Source organism: Epinephelus fuscoguttatus, linkage group LG6, assembly GCF_011397635.1.
Source record: "Epinephelus fuscoguttatus linkage group LG6, E.fuscoguttatus.final_Chr_v1".
Lineage (NCBI taxonomy): Eukaryota > Metazoa > Chordata > Actinopteri > Perciformes > Serranidae > Epinephelus > Epinephelus fuscoguttatus.
This window is the reverse complement of record NC_064757.1, coordinates 38,332,228-38,355,794: the sequence shown is the minus strand read 5'-3', so window position 1 is coordinate 38,355,794 and position 23,567 is coordinate 38,332,228. Positions and strand designations below refer to the sequence as shown.

The 23,567-nt window shown below is 41.0% G+C and overlaps 2 protein-coding genes across 15 annotated transcripts in view; both read right to left on the bottom strand.

Annotated features, from left to right (window-relative positions):
* Positions 1 to 281: 281 nt before the first annotated feature.
* On the bottom strand, positions 282 to 11,900 carry LOC125889679 (zinc-binding protein A33-like). The gene is made up of 2 exons (XM_049577723.1): positions 11,686 to 11,900; positions 282 to 1,334 (listed from the first exon to the last, which is right to left on the bottom strand). The coding sequence occupies exon 2, from the start codon at positions 1,062 to 1,064 to the stop codon at positions 282 to 284; it is 783 nt and encodes a 260-aa protein (XP_049433680.1). The 5' UTR covers positions 1,065 to 1,334; positions 11,686 to 11,900.
* LOC125890096 (zinc-binding protein A33-like) overlaps positions 10,636 to 23,567 on the bottom strand; it is a 33,465-nt gene continuing 20,533 nt past the window's right edge. For 2 of the 14 annotated variants that reach the window (XM_049578568.1, XM_049578567.1), the window contains exon 2: positions 17,492 to 18,780. In XM_049578568.1, coding sequence (XP_049434525.1) covers positions 17,605 to 18,780 — 1,176 coding nt within the window. In that variant the 3' untranslated portion in view covers positions 17,492 to 17,604. Of the gene's footprint in view, positions 10,795 to 17,491; positions 18,781 to 21,770; positions 23,413 to 23,567 lie in introns of those variants that run through there. The other 12 variants (XM_049578557.1, XM_049578562.1, XM_049578560.1 and 9 more) reach the window with 10 other exon arrangements.

The following is a 23,567-nucleotide window of genomic DNA, read 5'->3' as shown; positions in this document are numbered from 1 at the left end:
CTATGACTTCAGTTTGATCTTTGTTTAATTGAAGAAAACTGTGGCATATCCAGTTGTTGATTTGTTCAATGTCATCAGTCAGTCCTCATACTAGACCATAGTCCCCTGGTGATATGATTATGTAAATTTAAGTGTCATCTGCATAACTATGGTAACATATTTTGTTATTTTCCATAATCTGAGCCAATGGAAGCATATAGATGTTAAACAGAAGACTTTTACCAGAGTATTTCTGCTCTGTTTTATTGTGAACAATAAAAACTCACCACCCTCCCTGAACATCAGATCAAATGAACACAAATCTCACTTTGACGAATTCTGAAATCATTTGTTACGACATCACCAGCTTTTCCAACACACAAATATGGGAAGAGTTTCTCAGTGAAAGTGTCTCTGTGAGTGTAGATGTGAGTCATGTCTTCAGGGTCGTAGAAGGACACCTCCCCCCTGTCATAGTCCAGCTGGACTCTGATCCTCTGGAGACTCTTCTTCACTTTGACTTTGTTACCAAGACCATTACTGTATTTTCCACTGCGATGAATTAAACACCAGATTCCACCTTTTGTGGAAGCATGTATCACTCCTTTCCTGTCAAATGACTCTTTAGCCAAACCCACATTCCAGCCAGGATGATCCCCCACCTCCACCTGCCAGCTGTGTTTCCCTGAGCTGAAGCCCTCAGAGCCCAGAACAGTGGCATACTCGGTGCATCTCTTGAGATGATCAGGAAGCTGCTGTTCTGTGTCTCCACGTCTCACACTGGTCAGATCATCAGACAGATAGAGCCAGGGGTTTGCAGTGTTTGGGTCCAGAATGACAGGACTGAAGTGGACCTTGTCCTTCATCTTCTCCCAGACTCTGAAGGACAGGTTGCCCAGGTGTTTGGCCACATCTATCAGCGCTCCTGAGACCAGCTGTGGATCTGACAGTGAGCACTGGACTCTGGCTCTGCTCTGAGTGGCTTTATAACTGCTGAGGAATGGCACCTCGTGTTTCTGCAGCTCTTCTTCAACAGCACAGATACTGTGTGACAGAGAGGAGATCTGCTCCTCAATCATCTTCATCTCTCTGCTGAGAGTCTTCCTCTTCTGCTCCTCTTCCTCCCTCACAGCTGCCAGTCTGGACTCCTCTTCCTCTTTCAGGAACTGCTGGAGCTTGTTGAACTCTGCTCTGATCTGCCTCTCTGTGGACAACAGCTGCTTCTTGGAGTGTTGAATCACTTCATTGTATGTTTCCTCCACTTGTTTGTATTTGTCCCTCTTGTCCTGCAGAGACTTTAAGTCACATTTCAGCTGGTCCTTCAGCTCACTGACTGCTTGTTCTATAGGAACCACCTTGTGACTCTGGTGGAGAGAAAACTCAGACAGGACACACAGCACTATCTTCATCCATACAAAACAATGTAGTCTCTACATGATGTTTACTACACACCACCTCCACTTTCTTCTCTGCGTTTTCTGCCTCACATGATCCAGCTTTCTGTCTCCCAGCAAAGGAGTCAGCCAGTTCCTTCAGTGCAAAGTCCACAAATAGAAAATCTTTTGAGGATTTTCTTTTACAAATGGGACAGTTTTTGCTTTCAGCTTGTTTCCAGAATTTCTGCAGGCAGCTTAAGCAGAATCTGTGGTTGCAGCTCAGAGACACGGGATCTTTGAAAATCTCTGAACACACATGGCAGTTCAGGAAACTTTCAACAAGAGCAATTTTCTCAGCCATTTGTCTTGGTATCTAAGTTATCTTTCAAAAGCAGGACTCACCAAGTTACTGTCCCATCCCTTGACTGCTTAAAATCTACTTTCCAGCACAGATCTCACACCCTGTTATGGCATCTCAGCTCTGTAAATACTGTCAAAATGTAGTTTCACTTCCTGCTGTCATAGGGTGAGCTCGAAAATGCATTTCCTGCAGAAGATGCAAATGAATGAATTTTAAAGCATTATTGGAAATGCAGAAATATAGAAACTGCTTGAAAAATCGTGAAGCCCCAATGAACTCCACTGCAGAAGGCTGGAGCTGAACCATGGACATTTGAAGGTGTGTTGATATGTGCTCTAATCAATCTGTCACTGTGCAGCTCAGCATTATGACATGGATTCACCATTCTTCTGTGCAGGAACAACTGCTGCTGCTGGATAATGTTTGTCTTTTTAGTGAATTATCAGCAGCTGGTATAAAACTCACCTCTCCCCCTGGGATCCACTGCATCATTGAAATGGTAAAGGCTGAAGTAGTGGTAGCAATGTCACAAAATGCCCCCCCCAAAAGCCATAACTGAGAACCAATTAGATACTGTTGCAGGTGAAATTAACAATCCATCAACCGGGCTGATTGAAAATGAGCACCAGAACATTTGTGTCTTAGTGTGTGTTTATGCATGCAAAAGTTGAATAAAACACGTTTGAAAGCCCTGCAGTGTGTGACAGTCTGGCTCAGATTGTGTGACACTACTTTCTGAGGGAAAAGCTGAGTTGGGATTTAAACTGTCGACCTTGCAATTCCTAAAATGCATATTAATTTATACTCCATGCTATACCTGCTGATCTATCCAGAATTTGGTCAATAAAATGGAAAAATGAGGAAGGTCAGTTACATACAATTAATAATCTAATCAATAATGTGAAATTATGAGACAATTACAGATGCATTGGACATGATTTGAACCCCCAGTTAGCGTTCCCACAAAGGCAGACAACTGTAATTTTTAACACTGTTCAGGGAAATGAAAGGTATGCAGAAATATTATAATATTTAAATGCGCCATTTTGAATAATGGCAATATACTGTACCTTTTTTGCCAAAATTTAGCACAGTTTAGGAGCCCTATTTGGCACTCCTTCTAACAAGATAGCATAACATGGTTAGTACCCATGGATGCCTTAGGTGCCTCTAGTTTAGGTATTCTGACTTTCCTAATCAGGCTGCAGTATGCCTCACATGTTAACATTAGCGGCACTTGTGAATTCAGCGCATCACGCTCCTGACCCATGTCAGATGGACTGCACCATTTTGCAATACTTGTGGGGTATTGTTAAATTTCAAGGTCGACCATAGTCCGTCCAAGCCCAAGGATAGTGGCGGGAAATTACGGTCGGGTCCGGTCCAGGTCGGGTTCGGACTCGGGCAGAGAATCTAAACTCTAACAAGTGGTGTTGGAGTCACAACACCTCAGCTTGTCGAAAAGTCAGGTAGTAGGAATCGTGTGTGGAGATATTTTGCATTTGAGGCAGATGAAAGCGGAGTAATTATACACTCGCAAAACCCAGTGTGCAAACGGTGCCTCCGAAATTTCCAGACCAAAGGAGAAAACACTTCAAACATGGCTAAACACTTAAAAGACAGACACCCTGACTTGTTTAAAGAATTCAAGGTGAATGAGTTTCAATTTCTGTCTTTTGATTTTTATCAGGGTATTGAATGAGTATCGAGAACCGTGGAAATTCACTGTCATTGGTATCAACTACTGAAATTCTGGTATCATGACGAGCCTACTAGAGTGGCTGCGATGAGCTCGGGTGGCCGCCTGGTGGAGATCTGCACTCTTCTTTGTGCACCTTTCTAGTTTTCTCTTCATTCACTCTTCATTTCTCTCCCGTTCAGAGGACTTTAGTCTGACTTCAGTCTTTCGCATCATGAATTAGTTGCAATGATTTCCATTAGACTAACAACTGCAAAACAAAATTTAGATGACAAGTGACAACAATACATAAATATTCTGTCAGTGTCTATAAAATCTTTAGGAGGTAAAAATATCATAACCTCATGTTTTAGTTGTCAAAGTAAAATCTGACCAGACATACAAATTTCTTTGTTTATTTACAACTTCATTTGCTTCTTTTCTTGTAGCAGTTATTCAACAATCCAGACAAAACATTAAAATCATACAAGACACTCATTAACAGAAAGACACTGAGGCTTGATTACATATATTCATGCAGTAGAGAAGTTGTTTTAGAGTTTATAGTGTAGTGTTCTCTCAAACTTTCTCATCACACATGGAAGGATTATGGTATAACTGAGAAACAAGAACCGTCAAATGACAGTTACTGAGTTCTTTGATTTTGTTGTAACTCTCCCTTGAGCACATCTCTTGTTGAGATATGTTGGCACAATCTGCCCTGGAAACGCTGTAATGTCTCAGTTTGCTTTTCGTGGCACTATCCTGGTTGGAAACAGCATCAGTTTCTAAGTAACGACCACATTTGTTGGCAAAAGGCCACTGAAAGATGCAGAGATGACTTGCTACAGTGAAACCAGTTTTGTTGTCTGTTTGTCTCAAACAGTACTCAGTATGAGTCGTCTCGGTGACATGCTGTCCATCACTTCCTCCATCTCCCAGTGACAAAGTCAGCTCATATACTACATCACTTTATAAACACTGACATGATACATAAAAAACATACAAATGTGTAACGTATTCATTGTTTGCAGAAACATACAATGCCAAACTTTTTTTCTGGTGACTGGGCTGATTCTGTTTCTCATACTGTGCTGTAGATAGAGATAGAGAATAGAGAATGTCTTTATTGTCTTTGCAACAGGCACAAAGAAATTGAGAGGTCCATCCTCCCCCTTAGATGTCATTAAAAGAGAAATACAGAAGAGGACTTCAGGTGACGCCATGCGTGTGATGGTCGCATAGATAGTTGCTCTGATTCAATCGAGGACGTCAAAAGACGAGAGATGAGCGGGGGAAAATCACAGAGAGGTCAGAAAAATCTGAAAGGGCGAGTACACGAACAGTCAACGTCGAAAAAAGAACAAGACGAGCCCAGCGACATGCTAGCTAGCGGAGAGGATGCTAGCGAGGACGCAGAGGAGCTAGGTCTGCTCCGTGAAATCTCCAAAGACATTCGCAACTTCAAAAAAGAAATAAATACGGCGATCTCCGAGCTCAAGGGCGACCTAAGAAAGGACTTGAAGGAAGAGCTGGATACGTTTAAACTCGAGCTGAATCAGAAGCTAACGGAGGTGGGCACAGCCCTCCATGATCAAGGCCAAGCTATCACCGAAGCAGAGCAGCGCATCTCGGACATGGAGGACAGCGGGATGGTAACTAAAGAGGCTCTGCTTTGTCTGCTTAAAGAACAACGCAAGCTGCAGGAAAAAGTAACGGACTTAGAGAGCAGATCAAGAAGAAACAATATCCGTGTGTATGGCATACCTGAGGACTCCGAGGGTGACTCGATGATCAAGTTTGTGGAAAACTTGTTGACTACGGAGCTCCCCTTACCCGATGGAACATCTTTGCAAATTCAATGCGCTCACAGAGCCTTGACACGGAACCCGGGACCCGATGCTAATCCAAGATCCATCGTAATAAATTTCCTGCAGTTTGATGTAAAAGAGACAATCCTGAAGCAGGCGTGGAAGAAGAAAATTCACATAAACAACAAACAGATTTTCTTTGACCACGACTACGCTTACGAGGTGATGGAGAAGCGTAGAGCCTACGGGGAAATTAAAAAGGCCCTTAAAGAGAAGGGTATCCGTTTCCAAACGCCGTTCACGAGGATCCGAATCCACTGGAGTGACGGGACCTGGACCTACGAGGACGCACAGGAGGCTGTAAGGGAGCTGAGGTCGCGGGGCATCCTGGTGTCTATAAGAGAAGACTCGAACTTGAGCATAGAGGACAGCATACGGAGGGCGTTTCCATGGCAACAAAAAACACTTGGAGACACGGGTGAGAGAGAAACTCCAGGAGTTCAGGAGAGCGCCTCAACACCAAAAGAACGGAGTTGACATGGAGTAGTGACCGGGTAAAAGGAGGTAACATTTAGTTACTCTCCCCTCTCTTTTGTTCTTAAACATTTTAAAATCACCGATTGAACTGAGTAGTATTGAAGTAGTTGGACTAATCTAGGGGATATGGAGTGCTCACACAGGTCAGTCATTCCACCACTAGGGAGGGCCCCAACCACACGGAAGGGCAATATCCCTCTACCCGCCAACAGGGACTGTAAAGGGGCTGATGTCCCCTTCCCCTGCGAAGTCTCTGTGTTCTTGAGTTTGTATTTTTGTTTCCTGTTTAAAACTGGGGAGATCTGTTTTTGTTCAGTTCATGGTATGACATATATCATTGTTCAGGTTCTTACTCTATATATTATGGCATTGAAAACAAATATGTTGGATGTGGTCTCATGGTTAAGGTAATTTCTCTAAATGTTAACGGGCTCTTGAGTCCAGCCAAAAGAAATAAAATACTTACTAAATTAAAAAGAGAGAATATAGACATCGCATACCTGCAAGAAACCCACATGACGGGGGGGAACATGAAAAACTAAAAAGACAAGGATTTAAACATGTATTTTTTTCTTCAAACGGATTAAAACACACAAGAGGGGTAGCTATAATGATCTCAGGAAGAGTTATATATGAACATATACCTTCAACGAAAGACAGAGAAGGCAGATTTGTGTTAATAAAGGGAAAAGTGGATGGAAATCTGTTCACCTTTTATAACGTATATATCCCCCCAGGTTCAGAGCCTGATTTTTATGTACAAATTCTGGATAGGATTGCAACAGAAGCACAGGGGACACTTGTGTGTGGGGGGGATTTTAACTTTGTTTTAAACCCACATTTGGACTCATCAGGAACAAGAATATCACAATCCAAAAAAATAACAAAGAAAATAAATTCAATAATTTCAGAATTAGGACTGATCGATGTTTGGAGATTCCTAAATCCATCAGTTAAAGACTTCACTTTCTTTTCCACTCAACATATTCAAGAATCGATTATTTTTTAATTTTCGGAACGGATGCCAGCAGGGTGCAAAATTGTCATATTGGTACAATGGAAATCTCAGATCACTGCCCAATATATCTGTCATTAACAACAAGCAATATAAGGAGGCTTACTCACTGGAGATTTAATTCTAGTATCCTGAATAAACAAATGAATGAAAAGCTGGCCAAAGAAGTATCAGACTACCTAGAACATAATGACAATGGAGAGGTGTCTCCCCCAGTGCTCTGGGATGCATGTAAAGCGGTACTGAGGGGGAAGGTGATCGCAATAACATCTTTCCTTAAAAAACAAAGGGCAGAAAAACTTATCACTCTTCAAACTGAATTGAAAAAAATAGAATCTGAGCACAAGAATTCAATGGATCCTAAAATAAAAGTGGAAATATCAAAAACAAGGAACCAGATTGAAGAAATTTATGCACAAGAAATTCAAAGGAAACTACTATATACCAAACAAAAATATTATGAAGGAGGTAGTAAATACACAAAATTATTGGCCTATAAATTACGAAAACAACAGGCAGACAACACAATATTTAAAATAAGAGACTCAAAAACAAACAATATCCATCACCAAACGAAGGAAATAAAAAATAGTTTTAAGGAGTATTATGAAAAATTATATTCACAACCTCAGGTTGAAAATGATAAAAAAATGGAGTCACTGCTTGAATCATTGAATTTGCCGGTCCTTACAGAAGATCAAAATAAATTATTAATCTCACAAATAACGAAAATAGAAATATATTCAGCTATATCCAGATTGAAAACTAATAAGTCCCGGGCCGGATGGATTCACCTCCGAGTTCTACAAGAGTTTGAAAGAGGTTTTGGCCAGTTCTATTAAACACATTTAACTGGGTTTTGACAAAAGGAGAAACCCCAGCCTCTTGGAAAGAAGCGATTATTTCAGTCATACCGAAAGAAGGAAAAGATAAATTAGACTGTGCAAACTATAGGCCAATTAGTATACTTAATCTAGATTACAAATTGTTCACTTCAATAATTGCTAAAAGACTTGAAAATATTTTACCCCAAATAATTAACATGGACCAAACAGGATTTGTGGTGACACGTCAGAACCATGACAATATCAGAAGATCTTTACAAATAATTAGACATATAAAAGAAAAGAAATTGCAGGCCATGTTAATAAGTTTAGATGCCGAAAAGGCTTTTGATTCGGTTAGATGGAAATTTTTATTTAAAGTCATGGAAAAACTAGGGTTTAATGAGGGTATTATTAAGATGATAGAAGCTCTATACAATCGACCATCAGCTAGACTGAAAATTAATGGTGAGCTCACCGATTCTTTTACATTGGAGAGATCCACAAGACAAGGATGCCCATTGAGTCCTCTTCTATTTGCAATTTTTATAGAACCACTGGCGCAATGGATTAGACAAAACAAGAATATAAAAGGCATAGAAATGGCAGTGGGGGAACAAAAATTGGCCCTTTTTGCAGACGATATTATTGTATATCTTTCCAGTCCAACAGAGTCTTTCCCTGAGTTGATGTCGGTACTCACTGAATTTGGTTCATATTCGGGCTATAAACTGAATGAGCAAAAAACACAGATTCTTAGGATGGGTTACAACCCCCCCCAATATCTTCGCTCTAGGTATCGAATGGATTGGGATAAGAAAATTGTAAAATATTTGGGAATTAACTTGCCTACAGACATATCCAAATTAGAAGAAATCAACTACGGCCCCTTCAAAAAGGAAATTATAGCAGATGTTAATCGCTGGAATTTAATTCCTTATTTAAGTATTAGTTCTCGTATAGAGGTAGTAAAGATGAATATCTTACCAAGATTTTTATACTTATTTCAATCAGTACCTATTGGAAAGCCAGAGCAGTTTTTTCAGGAATGGGATAAAGTCATCTCCAGATTTGTTTGGGCAGGGAAGAAACCTAGAGTAAAATTTAAAAGTTTGCAATTAGCAAGGGAAAGGGGAGGGTTGGCCCTCCCATGTTTAAAGGATTATTATAGAGCAGCTCAAATTCGACCACTAATCGGGTGGTGTAAACCCAGCTATAGTTCAAGATGGAAAGAAATAGAAACTTCAATGGGCAGAGGAATACCAATCAATATGTTAGTCGGAGATCCTTCATTGGCAGCCAATCATCTAACAGATCCCAATAATCCCTGGATAACGAGTGCTTTAAAAACATGGAATGGTATAATAAGCAGGCAACAATTGAAAGGCAGGGTTGAAATTTTTAAATGGTTTGCTTACAACCCAGTCTTTAGACCGGGCACATATGATACCAGATTCAAATGCTGGACAGAAAATGGGCTTACCGCGTATTGTACACTTCTAAATCAGGGTGAGGTTTCAAGCTTCCAAGACCTGAAAGACAATTTCAAGCTTCAAAATCAGGACCATTTCAGATATCTCCAAATCAGAGACTTTATTAGAAGGAAATTTCTAAAGGATAACCAAATTCAAATGGGACATGAAATACTTGACATTTCTCAAAAGGCCTATAGAGATGCCAAATATCAAAAAATAATATCTAAATTATATGTAGCTTTACAAAATCTTAAAGGAGTTAACACTTTGGCTGTCAAAGAAGCAGAGGGCAATATTATAATAACACAGGAAGAATGGAACAGGATCTGCAAACAGCAATGGCAAGCGACAAGTTCTCTCTTCTGGAGAGAATTTAGTTGGAAGAACATGTCTCGTTTCTTTTCTACTCCAGCACAAAAGACTGGGTATTCTAATCAGATAGCTTGCTGGAGATCATGTGGCAATGGAGTAGCTAACCACTTTCATATTTTTTGGAACTGCCCCTCTGTGGCTCCATTTTGGAGAGCTGTCCACGGTGTCCTGGAAGCAACCTTTAAGAAGAAGGTCAAACTCAATTTCAAAACCATGTACCTTGGCGATCTAGAAGAACTTGGCTGGACAAAGCCAGATAACTATCTGATTCGAGTGTTATTGGCTGCCTGTAAAAAAGCCTTAACTAAAAAGTGGCTGAAAACGGAAGTGCCAACTATGAATGAGTGGATTGATATAGTTTATAACATATACACAATGGAAAGAATTACATTCAAACTAAGAAATCAAGTAGATATCTTTGAAGACTATTGGTCCAAATGGCTTGCGCATGTGTCAACTATAAGGCCTGACTTTGTATAATATAACTATGCAAAGAGTGTTTGTGAATATGTAAATTCATTTTATTTCCATCTTGCTGTTCCTTCCCTCTCTGTCTCTCTCTCTCTCTCAAATGTAGACTTGAGAATGTAAAATGTAATTCAAAGAAACAAAAGATGTAAGCGCACACAAACATTTAAGTACAATGCCAGATATACAAAACTCAGACCCTCCAGATCCTCCCCAGGATGTTTGTTCATATGTTGTTTAGGTTATTGTTCTCTCCCCCTCCTTGTTGGGGTGTGTCTCTTTTCATTTGTATGAATACCTTAAATGAAAACTCAATAAAAAGTAAATGACAAAAAAAAAAGAGAAATACAGAAATACAGAAAAGAAAGAAACAGGTAGAAAAAAATATATCTTTCAACAAGCACACCATGTTCAAAACAAATCGTACATCATACAACAAATATGGAAGCCAAGAACGGCCATGTATTATTGTTTTTTTGTGCACTGTTATCTCGTGATAACGACTTATTATTTAGTTATCTCGACATAACAAAGATTGTTTTCTCATGATAACGAATTAATTATTTCGTTATCTCGATATAACAAAGATTGTTTTCTTGTGATAACGAATTAATTATCTCGTCTCAATATAACAAAGACTGTACTTTCATATTACATGATTCTTACCAATAAAGAGCTGAAACTGGTAAAAACCTTCACCATTATAAAACATAATGAATCACATAGAGCTCACCACCCTCCCTGAACATCACAGAGAAATCTCAGTGTGACAGATTGTGATATTACCTGTTTTAGCATGACCAGTTGAACCAATACTGAAAAATGGGAAGAGTTTCTCAGTGAAAGTGTCTCTGTGAGTGCAGATGTGAGTCATGTCTTCAGGGTCGTAGAAGGACACCTCCCCCCTGTCATAGTCCAGCTGGACTCTGATCCTCTGGAGACTCTTCACTGTGACAGTCTTACCAACAACATCAGTGTATTTTCCACTGCGATGTGATAAATGCCAGGTTCCATATTCTGGTGAATGAATGCGCTCTCCCTTCCTGTCAGCTGACTCTTTAGCCAAACCCACAAACCAGTGAGGATGGTCTCCCACCTCCACCTCCCAGCTGTGTTTCCCTGAGCTGAAGCCCTCAGAGCCCAGAACAGTGGCATACCTGGTATGTCTCTCTGGATTGTCAGGAAGCTGCTGCTTTTTATCTTCACATCTCACACTGGTCAGATCATCAGACAGACAGAGCCAGGGGTTTGCAGTGTTTGGGTCCAGAATGACAGGACTGAAGTGGACCTTGTCCTTCATCTTCTCCCAGACTCTGAAGGACAGGTTGCCCAGGTGTTTGGCCACATCTATCAGCGCTCCTGAGACCAGCTGTGGATCTGACAGTGAGCACTGGACTCTGGCTCTGCTCTGAGTGGCTTTATAACTGCTGAGGAATGGCACCTTGTGTTTCTGCAGCTCTTCTTCAACAGCACAGATACTGTGTGACAGAGAGGAGATCTGCTCCTCAATCATCTTCATCTCTCTGCTGATAGTCTTCCCCTTCTGCTCCTCTTCCTCCCTCAGAGCTGCCAGTCTGGACTCCTCTTCCTCTTTCAGGAACTGATGGAGCTTGTTGAACTCTGCTCTGATCTGCCTCTCTGTGGACAACAGCTGCTTCTTGGAGTGTTGAATCACTTCATTGTATGTTTCCTCCACCTCTTCATATTTGTCCAACTTGTCCTGCAGACACTTTAAGTCACATTTCAGCTGGTCCTTCAGCTCACTGACTGCTTGTTCTATAGGAACCACCTTGTGACTCTGGTGGAGAGAAAACTCACAGACAGGACACACAGCTCTATCTTCATCCTTACAGAACAATCTAGGCTCCTCTTGATGTTTACTACACACCACCTCCTCCTCCTTCTCTCCTTTTTCTGCCTCACATGATCCAGCTTTCTGTCTCCCAGCAAAGGAGTCAGCCAGTTCCTTCAGTGCAAAGTCAGTGAAGATCAGTTCTTTTGAGGATTTTCTTTTACAAATGGGACAGTTTTTGTTTTTAGCTTGTTCCCAGACTTTTTGCAGGCAGCTTGAACAGAATCTGTGGTTGCAGCTCAGAGACACAGGATCTTTGAAAATCTCTGAACACACATGGCAGCTCAGGAAACTTTCAACAAGAGCAATTTTCTCAGCCATTTGTCTTGGTATCCAAGTTATCTTTCAAAAGCAAGACTCACCAAGTTTTTCTAAATCTTCCAAACGTGTTGTCCAGCATGCAGAGGTCTCACACCCTGTAGTGGTGTCTCAAGTCTGATCAACAATTTCAAAATCTTTCATTTGGACACGCCTCTGCTACAGGTTGAATTATCAGCAGGAAATGCTGCTATGTCATTTAGTCACCAGCAGATGGTGTCAGTATGTTCTCAGGACAAATATTTCACTTGTGATTTAGTATAGTACAGATTCATTGTACATGCATCTGAAGGCAAACAAAATGAAAGGAAACTGACTTTTTTTGTGTACGTAATGAATAATTAATTTCTACAAATCATATAAACACCATGAACACGAAACAAGGAAGTGAACACCTTAACTGTGTGACTGACACTAAACCAGTTACACAACATTTTTCAACATGATCCAGCCAACAAGAACATGTAACAGGAAACTTGTTCTGCCAACGTGTCAGTATGACTTTTATTTCAGCCGGTTTGATTATATGTTTATTGTTTACCTTTTAATTCAACCCTCGTTTGACTTTTTGTTTTGTACAGCTTGCCCTGTTTTTCTCCACTGTCCTCATTTATTTACTAATCCATTCATTCATTCACTCTCGCATCATTGCACTCTTTTCCTGTCCTGGGTCACAGGACGACTTGATTCCTTCCCACCATGAATAGGTTGGAATCATTATCATAAGATTAACAACTGCAAAACAAATAAATCATCACATTGTTCATTAAAAACAATGCATACATGTTTTGTCAGTGTCTTTACAATCTGCTGAAAGTCAAAATGCCAAAACTTTATTCTTTCAAAGTTAAACATGAAGTCAAAAATAACCAGATGTTCTTTCTTTCTTCATTTAGATCTTCATCTGCGTCTTTTCTTGTAGCAGTTATTCTTCCAACAGTCAGTTAGTCAGTAGACAGGAACACATTGAGACTTGAAAACATTATATTAAGGTAGCAGAGAAGTTGTTTACCAGTTGAATGTTCTGTAAACATTCTCATCATACACAACAGGATTGTGGCATATCTGTGACGGAGAAACAAAAGCTGCCAACATGACAGTCAGTGAGTTTTTGCATGTTGTTGTAACTCTTCTAACATGGCAGCACACCTTTAATAACCCAAATGTTCTTCAGGCTCTGACTAACATGCCTTTTTTTGGTCTCGATTGAATAGATGCAGTGAGGTGTCAGAGCTGCAGTGACAGTCATCTGTTTTATGAGTCTGTTCAGAGAGAAAGTCACTTCTCAATGACGTCCTTTGACAAACCTGTTGCACAGCAGTCAGTGTAAGGCTCGTCAGGCACGCAGCTATCAAATGTGCAGATCTCTTCAGAGTCCTTCCCATGGAAAGACTCGATGCCAAAACCAAAGGGAATGAGAGCAGCTTTTTAAATGTGTGGCAGCCACTGATAATTCACTTGCCCAGTGATGTAAGGGACTTCATTCAAAGAGAAAGCACCACAATAGACTAGAAAGCTCCAGAAGCCCTTCTGAAATTCACTATGAGTGATTTGCATGTAAACAATAGTGCATTAGGAACAGCATGTACATGTGCATCACGTGTGTCTTTGAATCATTCATGTGTGTCTGTGTGACCATAAAGGCATCATAACAACCCCCCTTGTTTTATTTTATTTCATTTGAAATTTATTTGGTTCTATTTTTTTTATTGTTAATATTTTACTGATTTACTCACAGTTACTTTCATCTTTTGAAAAAGTACTTTTTACTCCACTACATTTATTTGATAACTTAAAGGGCCAGTGTGTAATATTTGGCATGGTTTATTGTCAATCTGAATCTGAATCTGAATATTCTACCCATTAATATGTTTATACAAGTGTATGATCGCTATAAAATTAAATTCGTTTGGTTTTCGTAGCCTTATAATTATGCTTTTATATATATATATATATATAGCAAGGGCCTTGCTTTAGAGAGGTCGCCATCTTGCGCCGCCATGTATATACGGCAGACCGAGTGGACAATCCAGCCAGCCAGAGAACGCGTTTCGCGTGTATAAATAAACCAACAAAGACAGCAGAAGGAAGGAAGAAGGAGGAGGAAACAGCAGAGAGTGTTAGTAGTTCGTCAATAGAGAGTAGTGAAAAGTTTTTTTAGTTATAAAGTTTGCGAATGGACCACACTTACCACGCAACAGGAGAGAATGAGCCCAAACTGTCATCTGCGAGGAAAAGAAGACGCAACTTCACTCCTTGTGATGCACTCTCTGCGGCGCTTTTCCTCCTGATGATATATCTCCCCAGCGATGGTAGCACTGAATCCCATTCTGTGCAGCAAAATGGGAGCGGAAGATTCAGCCTCTCTTCTCGCCTGCTCAGCATCCAACACATGGAGTTCGTCATCTGTGTACTCCGGCTCTAACAGGTATGGCTCTGGATCTGTGTCTGTTACAAGAAACTCTTCAAAATTGCGTTCAAAGTCGTCCATTGCAGCTACTATAGTCCGGAGATATTGCTAGGCTAAACAAACAGCTGAGTTTAGTTTACAGGCTACGTCTGTACCTGTGCCTGCTCACCAGTGTATTCCTCCACAGATCACAGCGCAGGACGTACTGAAAATTTTTAGTCTTTTGTCAATGACAGACAATAGGATAGCAGTAACATTGTATGTACCCTGCTGATTGGATTTAGTTCAGCTAAAACCACCATTTATTACTGAACAGTACAGGTTACTGTTGGCCATAACCACGCCAAAACAACCAACAAACAGCAACTTAGCTGTAACTCCAACTGTGCACTGCTGCTCTCTCCTCCAGCTCGCTCATACACACACCAGCACGCGCACTCACACAGCCCTCGTCCCTGTCACACTCACACCCCAACCCCCTACCTATACTCATTCAATCCCAAACATGCCATTAACTCACAGAACATTGCCATTATAACAGAACGTTTACTGGGGAAGTGGTGAGTGTGGTATGAGTGGAGTCAGCTGTCAGTCAGTGTGCGGGCTGGAGATTGGTGGAACAGAGAGGGGAGGGCTGCCCCGCTGGGTACTGTAAGTGAGCATGTGTGTATGAAGTGTGTGTGTTACGCTAGAAGAGTCAGAGTTTGGGACGGAGTCTTTTACCCCCTGGAGTGTTACCGGAGTTTTTGGAGTGCTCAAATAAAAGGGCCTTTTTCCGGAACGCTACTCTGGTCTCCTGCTCGTGAGGGATTCATTACAATATCGTAATATGGTTTAGATTTCTAAATAAATATTCACCTCGTCGCTAGATAGACCTACTCCTGAAAAACTCGTGTCTGCGCAAGGCTTTTGGTCCTATGAGGCCACCATCATTTACCCGACGGGAGGGGTGAGCGAGTGAGCCCTGCAATCTAGAATTTGACCACTGATGTCACTGTTTTCAACCCATTTTACATACTGGCCTTTTAAGCTTATAGTTACTTACCGGATTGAGATTAATAACACAAAATATAATTAACAAATAAATGCTGTATTGTTATAGGTTAAGAGGTAAAACTTTATTGATATCTGGGGAAAAGTCAAAAGCTACCCAACACTATATAAAACAATCAAATTTAGCCCCATATTTACCAGTTGTGAATGGTTAGTGCATCAGTAACTATCACACAATGACATACATTATTCTGAATTGGGCTGTTCAGCACAATTAACACTCTGACTTTTGGTTCTTTAAAGATATTTTGATGCTGATATTTTTCTGCTTTTACTTTAGTAACACTGTGAATGCTGGATTTTTATTTGTCAGAGTACTTCTACACTGTTGTATTGCTACTTCTACTGAAGTTAAAGATGTGAGCACTTCTTCCACCACTGACTGTTCAACACCCTTTTACTATAAGTACAACATGAACTATTGTCATTGAATCACTCTTTAAACACCATCTGTCCACCGTCACTTTGGTCCTGACGTCCACTCTAATGAGCTCACTCAAGCAGCAGATGTTTGGTTGATGAGATCTGACTTTACCTTTGAGTTCCCTCGTCCCACCATGCCCAACGTTGTTTATATGGGCGGGTTTCAGTGCAAACCCTCCAAGCTGCCTCCTCAACTTGTGGAGGACTTTGTCCAGAGCATGGAGTCATTATTATGAGCTTGTGGACCTTGGTGGAGACTCTTCCTGAGGATATAGCAGAACATGTGGCTGCTGCTGTTGCTCAGTGACCTCAGAGGTGCATCTGGAGGCAGTGGCAAATTTGGGCTGTTTGAGCAGCAGGGGGGGAAATAAAGAACTAAAAAGGGCATCAGCTGCATGTAGTGGGACACAAACCTGCAGGAAGTTTTCTTAGCATGTAGGGCAGCCTGTGTGGCACTGTGTCATGTTTTCTCCACTGGAAGGGAACCATAGAGGGACTTACATTAGGTTTTCTTGCACACTGGGCCACAGAGGCACTAAGATACTACAAGAAGCCATTTAGGGGCCTGGACCGAGCCATGTTCTGGATTGGGTTCTATAGGAGACACACGGGAGCTGCTCACAGACCGACTCCTTCAAAATGTCCTGGATTCAGCACCACGCCACTGATGTAACCACACAATTTGTAGTTACAATGATGTCACTGATTTTAACAATGAAATATTTGCAGTGTAAAGCTTTCCATAGAAGGAAAAGAAATGTTGACAAACAAACAATAAAACTCGCCTGTGCCTGCCACATTTGGACTATTCCTGATCACCCCTATCAGAGGCAGCAATGGACTCAACCATCTTGGGTCGATCTTCCCAGTTTCCCATATTTATCCTGCACCAATGTTTAGCCAGCAGAGGGCAGCAGCAGACAGCTAATGGTACATTTACTCACCACTCTACTTCTTCTACAGTGTGTTCATGTGGACACACCACAACTTTACTGTTTCAATATTCTTTCTTACAGGTATTCATTTATTATTTGTGTCGTGTGTACTTCTACATTTCACTAAACAGGTGAGTGGAGTTTGTTTCCAGTCCTGGACAGTGTTGTTGGGAAACACTGTGGATCATCATTTCTTCATCACAGTGGGTCACCTGCACCTTCTAACAGAGGACAGGAATATCAAACTGCAGCACACCAGTGGTAGTGCACACAGTGTCCCTCACCACCTGTATGTATGTCTACATTTCACTAAACAGGTGAGTGGAGTTTGTTTCCAACAGCAACAGAAAAGGAAAGAATGAGAGATGGAAGAATACATTTTATTTAGTGGTGATTTTTATCCACATCATGAACATGAAGATGCTTCAGTAACAACAAATATCTGACAGCCTCTACACACATAATTCTGCCTACATTTGTGCTTTAAGTTTCTCACTCTGTGCTTTGGAAATATATTGTATATAAAAGAACAAGCAAGGAATGTGTTCCATCATGTAATTTGCTGAAAGAGATCAAATCTTGTTTTTTTTTCTTGAACCTGGATCTCTACATTTTCTGTATGTCCTTTGAAATGACATGATTCTCACCCACAAAGAACAAACTGGAATTGTCTGTAAATGACAACAAAACACCACCATTATAAAACATCCAAATATGTTAGTGAGAGCTCACCACCCTCCCTGAACATGACAGAGAAATCTCAGTGTGACACATTTTGATATCAGCAGTTTTAGCATCACCGGTCCGTCCAATATTGAAATATGGGAAGAGTTTCTCAGTGAAAGTGTCTCTGTGAGTGCAGATGGGAGTCATGTCTTCAGGGTCGTAGAAGGACACCTTCCCCCTGTCATAGTCCAGCTGGACTCTGATCCTCTGGAGACTCTTCTTCACTGTGACAGTCTTACCAACAACATCAGTGTATTTTCCACTGGAATGTGTGAAACACCAGATTCCATATTTTGGTGTAGGATATGCCTCTGACTTCCTGTCAACCAACTCTTTAGCCAAACCCACAAGCCAGTCAGGATGGTCTCCCACCTCCACCTCCCAGCTGTGTTTCCCTGAGCTGAAGCCCTTAGAGCCCAGAACAGTGGCGTACCTGATGTGTCTCTCTAGATTGTCAGGAAGCTGCTGCTCTGTGTCTCCACGTCTCACACTGGTCAGATCATCAGACAGATGGAGAATAGACTTTGCAGTGTTTGGGTCCAGAATGACAGGACTGAAGTGGACCTTGTCCTTCATCTTCTCCCAGACTCTGAAGGACAGGTTGCCCAGGTGTTTGGCCACATCTATCAGCGCTCCTGAGACCAGCTGTGGATCTGACAGTGAGCACTGGACTCTGGCTCTGCTCTGAGTGGCTTTATAACTGCTGAGGAATGGCACCTTGTGTTTCTGCAGCTCTTCTTCAACAGCACAGATACTGTGTGACAGAGAGGAGATCTGCTCCTCAATCATCTTCATCTCTCTGCTGATAGTCTTCCTCTTCTGCTCCTCTTCCTCCCTCAGAGCTGCCAGTCTGGACTCCTCTTCCTCTTTCAGGAACTGCTGGAGCTTGTTGAACTCTGCTCTGATCTGCCTCTCTGTGGACAACAGCTGCTTCTTGGAGTGTTCAATCACTTCATTGTATGTTTCCTCCACTTGTTTGTATTTGTCCCTCTTGTCCTGCAGAGACTTTAAGTCACATTTCAGCTGGTCCTTCAGCTCACTGACTGCTTGTTCTATAGGAACCACCTTGTGACTCTGGTGGAGAGGAAACTCACAGACAGGACACACAGCTCTATCTTCATCCATACAGAACCAATAAGAGACGTCAGGATGTTTATCACACACCACCTCCTCTTTCTCCTTTTCTTTTTCTGTCTCAGGTGAATCATTCTTCTGTCTCCCAGCAAAGGAGTCAGCCAGTTCCTTCAGTGTAAAATTTAATGCTGGCTCATCTGTCAAGGACTTTGTTTGACAAATGGGACAGTTTTTGTTTTTAGCTTGTTGCCAGAATTTCTGCAGGCAGCTTGAACAGAAGCTGTGGTTGCAGCTCAGAGACACAGGAGCTCTCAAAGTCTCTGAACACACATGGCAGCTCAGGAAACTTTCAAGAAGAGCAGTTTTCTCAGCCATTTGCTCTGATATGTGAATTATCCTTTAACAGCAAGACTCACCAAATCTGTGTCCCTTTGAATGAGAGATTTTAATCCCTGTCAGAGTAACCCTGTAATGGCGTCTCAGCTCCGTTCAGGAATGAGGAATTCATCTTTAAGTTTCACTTTCCATTCTGTGATGTAAATAATTCCAGTTGACATTTTCATTGTCTGACCAGCAGATGGTGATATTTCATTAATCAACAGATTTTACAGTGACCATAAACATGAAGTGCTGTAAAATAGTGTTCTCCACAGGAAGGTCACCCTAGAGGGCGCTTTCTCATGTTTTCTTGCACATTGGGCCCCTGAGTCCACCAGTGTCTGAACATGTTTTGGGAAGAGCCCATCCACCCTGGGCAATAACACCTCTGTGCTGAACTGGCTGCCTCTACATCACCTCTTAGGACACCCATGTCCAGAGTCAGGCCCCTGGGCCAACTGTGGCCCATGCACTGATTTTAAACGGCCCTCGGCTTGTCTTCCAAAAATATACTATATGATTAACACAATATTGGTCAATCAAGCCAGATGACTATTCCATATTACCCCTATCAGAGGCAGCAATGGACTCAACCATCTTGCACCTGGTCTGTGCAGCAGGATCCACAGTGTTGAGCTGACTACTGACAGGTCGCTGCTTCTTTTGTCTGTGGACACGTGTATGTGTGCATCAAACTGTAAGTTGGCATCTGTCATTGTTGTGGTTAGATGGTTGTATGGTTTTGTCCCAAACATTGCAGTTATTGCTAAACATAAAGTGAATCCAGCTAACAGTTAGCACTATTTGAAGCTAGCACTGGAGGCCTGAAGGCAGCACAAGGCAGGGTACATTTCTCAGTCTGTGTGTGGTCGTGTTACTTTGTGTCTATACTCTTAAATACTGGACCAATGTGAGCTGTAAATATTCAGCATTTCAGATTCATATGTAGCTTATTATTTCTTTAAGGTTGCCTTTTGCACCACATTGTGATAATTGAATCAGTGTTTCCCCATATTTATCCTGCACCAATGTTTAGCCAGCAGAGGGCAGCATAAGACAGCTAATGGTACATTTACTCACCACTCTACTTCTTCTACAGTGTGTTCATGTGGACACGCCACAACTTTACTGTTTCAATATTCTTTCTTACAGGTATTCATTTATTATTTGTGTCGTGTGTACTTCTACATTTCACTAAACAGGTGAGTGGAGTTTGTTTCCAACACCAACAGAAAAGGAAAGAATGAGAGATGGAAGAATACATTTTATTTAGTGGTGATTTTTATCCACATCATGAACATGAAGATGCCTCAGTAACAACAAATATCTGACAGCCTTTTAAGTGCTGAATAATTCAATTTGTGTGTTTGTTTTCTGAGATAATGACATAAAAAACTCTTAATGAACCAACCTATCAAGAGGCACAGTCACTTGTGATTGTCTCCCAGATACCCATTTACTACCAGACCCTTAACAACGATAAGGTATTAGTGACACTTTGCAGGAAACAATATTACACATGCAACAAGTGTGACATAAAGTGATCCAAATACTCACTAGCCTGTAAACAAAATGTGTACTTTGTCTCCACCTTAAAGAAAATGAAAATGATACACAAACACCAACAAATGGACATAAAATGAATATAATGTAATTCTGCAAATCATTAATTAATCTTCATCATCACTGCTAAACTGTTTTGTTTGCACATAAAACAACTGAAGGAACTGAAGCATTTATTTATGACACTAAACGAGTCACTATGAAACACAAGGAGGTCATTATTAAGACAAGACTTTCTGTGGTTATATGATTTAAAATTAAAGCCTTTTTAATGCAAACTTAAGGTTGTTGCTTATGGGGTGCCGTTTGTAAAGTGTCTCACGCTGAAAATAACATCAACATTTTGCCACATTTAGCTTCAAACAATGTTTAAAAAAGTATTGTGATTTTTTTAACGTCACCTTTTACCACATTTACAGCAATATTTGTTAACTTAGAAATATATTAAATAGTTAAATCTAAATATTAAATGTGGCACCTAAATGTTAAATGTTAAATCTAAATATTAAATCTAAATCTAAATGCTAAATCTAAATCTAAATCTAAATGTTAAATCTAAATATTAAATCTAAATCTAAATCTAAATCTAAATGTTAAATCTAAATGCTAAATATAAATATAAATGTTAAATCTGAATATTAAATCTAAATCTAAATCTAAATGTTAAATCTAAATGTTTTGGGTGAAACTAAATATTTAGCTAATATGCAAATTCACACTGCCGGTCACCGGAAGTACCAAAATAAAAGCTCGAGATGGTCAGACTGTTTATAGAATCAAATAACGAATTAAAACCAACTTATCGGGGGAAATGGACACTTGAACATACATTAGCGTGATAATAACTACCTAAAATAACAAGAAACGTGTTTGGAGAAATTTTATTTGATGTGTACTTTGAGTACACAAAGTTTAAAATAAGAAACTGAAATCTACTCATCCCCGTTCTTGCTGCATATTTACACCACAAACAGCATTTTGCCAAGAATGGCTTACACACATAATTCTGCCTACATTTGTGCTTTAAGTTTCTCACTCTGTGCTTTGGAAATATATTGTATATAAAAGAACAAGCAAGGAATGTGTTCCATCATGTAATTTGCTGAAAGAGATCAAATCTTGTTTTTTTCTTGAACCTGGATCTCTACATTTCTGTATGTCCTTTGAAATGACACGATTCTCACCCACAAAGAACAAACTGGAATTGTCTGTTAATGACAACAAAACACCACCATTATAAAACATCCAAATATGTTACTGAGAGCTCACCACCCTCCCTGAACATGACAGAGAAATCTCAGTGTGACACATTTTGATATCAGCAGTTTTAGCATCACCAGCCTTTCCAAGATTGATAAATGGGAAGAGTTTCTCAGTGAAAGTGTCTCTGTGAGTGCAGATGGGAGTCATGTCTTCAGGGTCGTAGAAGGACACCTCCCCCCTGTCATAGTCCAGCTGGACTCTGATCCTCTGGAGACTCTTCTTCACTGTGACAGTCTCATCAACAACATCAGTGTATTCTCCACTGTCATGTGATAAACACCAGATTCCATCTTCTGGTATACTATCGTTCTCTCCCTTCCTGTCAGCTGACTCTTTAGCCAAACCCACAAGCCAGACAGGATGGTCTCCGACCTCCACCTCCCAGCTGTGTTTCCCTGAGCTGAAGCCCTCAGAGCCCAGAACATCTGCATACTCAGTGTGTCTCTCTGGATTGTCAGGAAGCTGCTGCTTTGTGTCTCCACGTCTCACACTGGTCAGATCATCAGACAGATAGAGAATAGACTTTGCAGTGTTTGGGTCCAGAATGACAGGACTGAAGTGGACCTTGTCCTTCATCTTCTCCCAGACTCTGAAGGACAGGTTGCCCAGGTGTTTGGCCACATCTATCAGCGCTCCTGAGACCAGCTGTGGATCTGACAGTGAGCACTGGACTCTGGCTCTGCTCTGAGTGGCTTTATAACTGCTGAGGAATGGCACCTCGTGTTTCTGCAGCTCTTCTTCAACAGCACAGATACTGTGTGACAGAGAGGAGATCTGCTCCTCAATCATCTTCATCTCTCTGCTGATAGTCTTCCTCTTCTGCTCCTCTTCCTCCCTCAGAGCTGCCAGTCTGGACTCCTCTTCCTCTTTCAGGAACTGCTGGAGCTTGTTGAACTCTGCTCTGATCTGCCTCTCTGTGGACAACAGCTGCTTCTTGGAGTGTTCAATCACTTCATTGTATGTTTCCTCCACTTGTTTGTATTTGTCCCTCTTGTCCTGCAGAGACTTTAAGTCACATTTCAGCTGGTCCTTCAGCTCACTGACTGCTTGTTCTATAGGAACCACCTTGTGACTCTGGTGGAGAGGAAACTCACAGACAGGACACACAGCTCTATCTTCATCCTTACAGAACCAATAAGAGACGTCTGGATGTTTATCACACACCACCTCCTCTTTCTCCTTTTCTTTTTCTGTCTCAGGTGAATCATTCTTCTGTCTCCCAGCAAAGGAGTCAGCCAGTTCCTTCAGTGTAAAATTTAATGCTGGTTCATCTTTTGAGGATTTTCTTTTACAAATGGGACAGTTTTTGTTTTTAGCTTGTTGCCAGAATTTCTGCAGGCAGCTTGAACAGAAGCTGTGGTTGCAGCTCAGAGACACAGGATCTCTGAAAGTCTCTGAACACACATGGCAGCTCAGGAAACTTTCAACAAGAGCAGTTTTCTCAGCCATTTGCTCTGATATGTGAATTATCCTTTAACAGCAAGACTCACCAAATCTGTGTCCCTTTGAATGAGAGATTTTAATCCCGTCAGAGTAACCCTGTAATGGCGTCTCAGCTCCGTTCAGCAATGAGGAATTCAGCTTTAAGTTTCACTTTCCATTCTTTGACATAAATAACTTCCAGTTGACATTTTCATTGTCTGACCAGCAGATGGTGATATTTGATTAATCAACAG

Bases quoted from the DNA above. Each gene is read 5' to 3' on its own strand.
- LOC125889679 (XM_049577723.1), bottom strand. From the start codon at position 1,064: ATGAAGATGATTGAGGAGCAGATCTCCTCTCTGTCACACAGTATCTGT.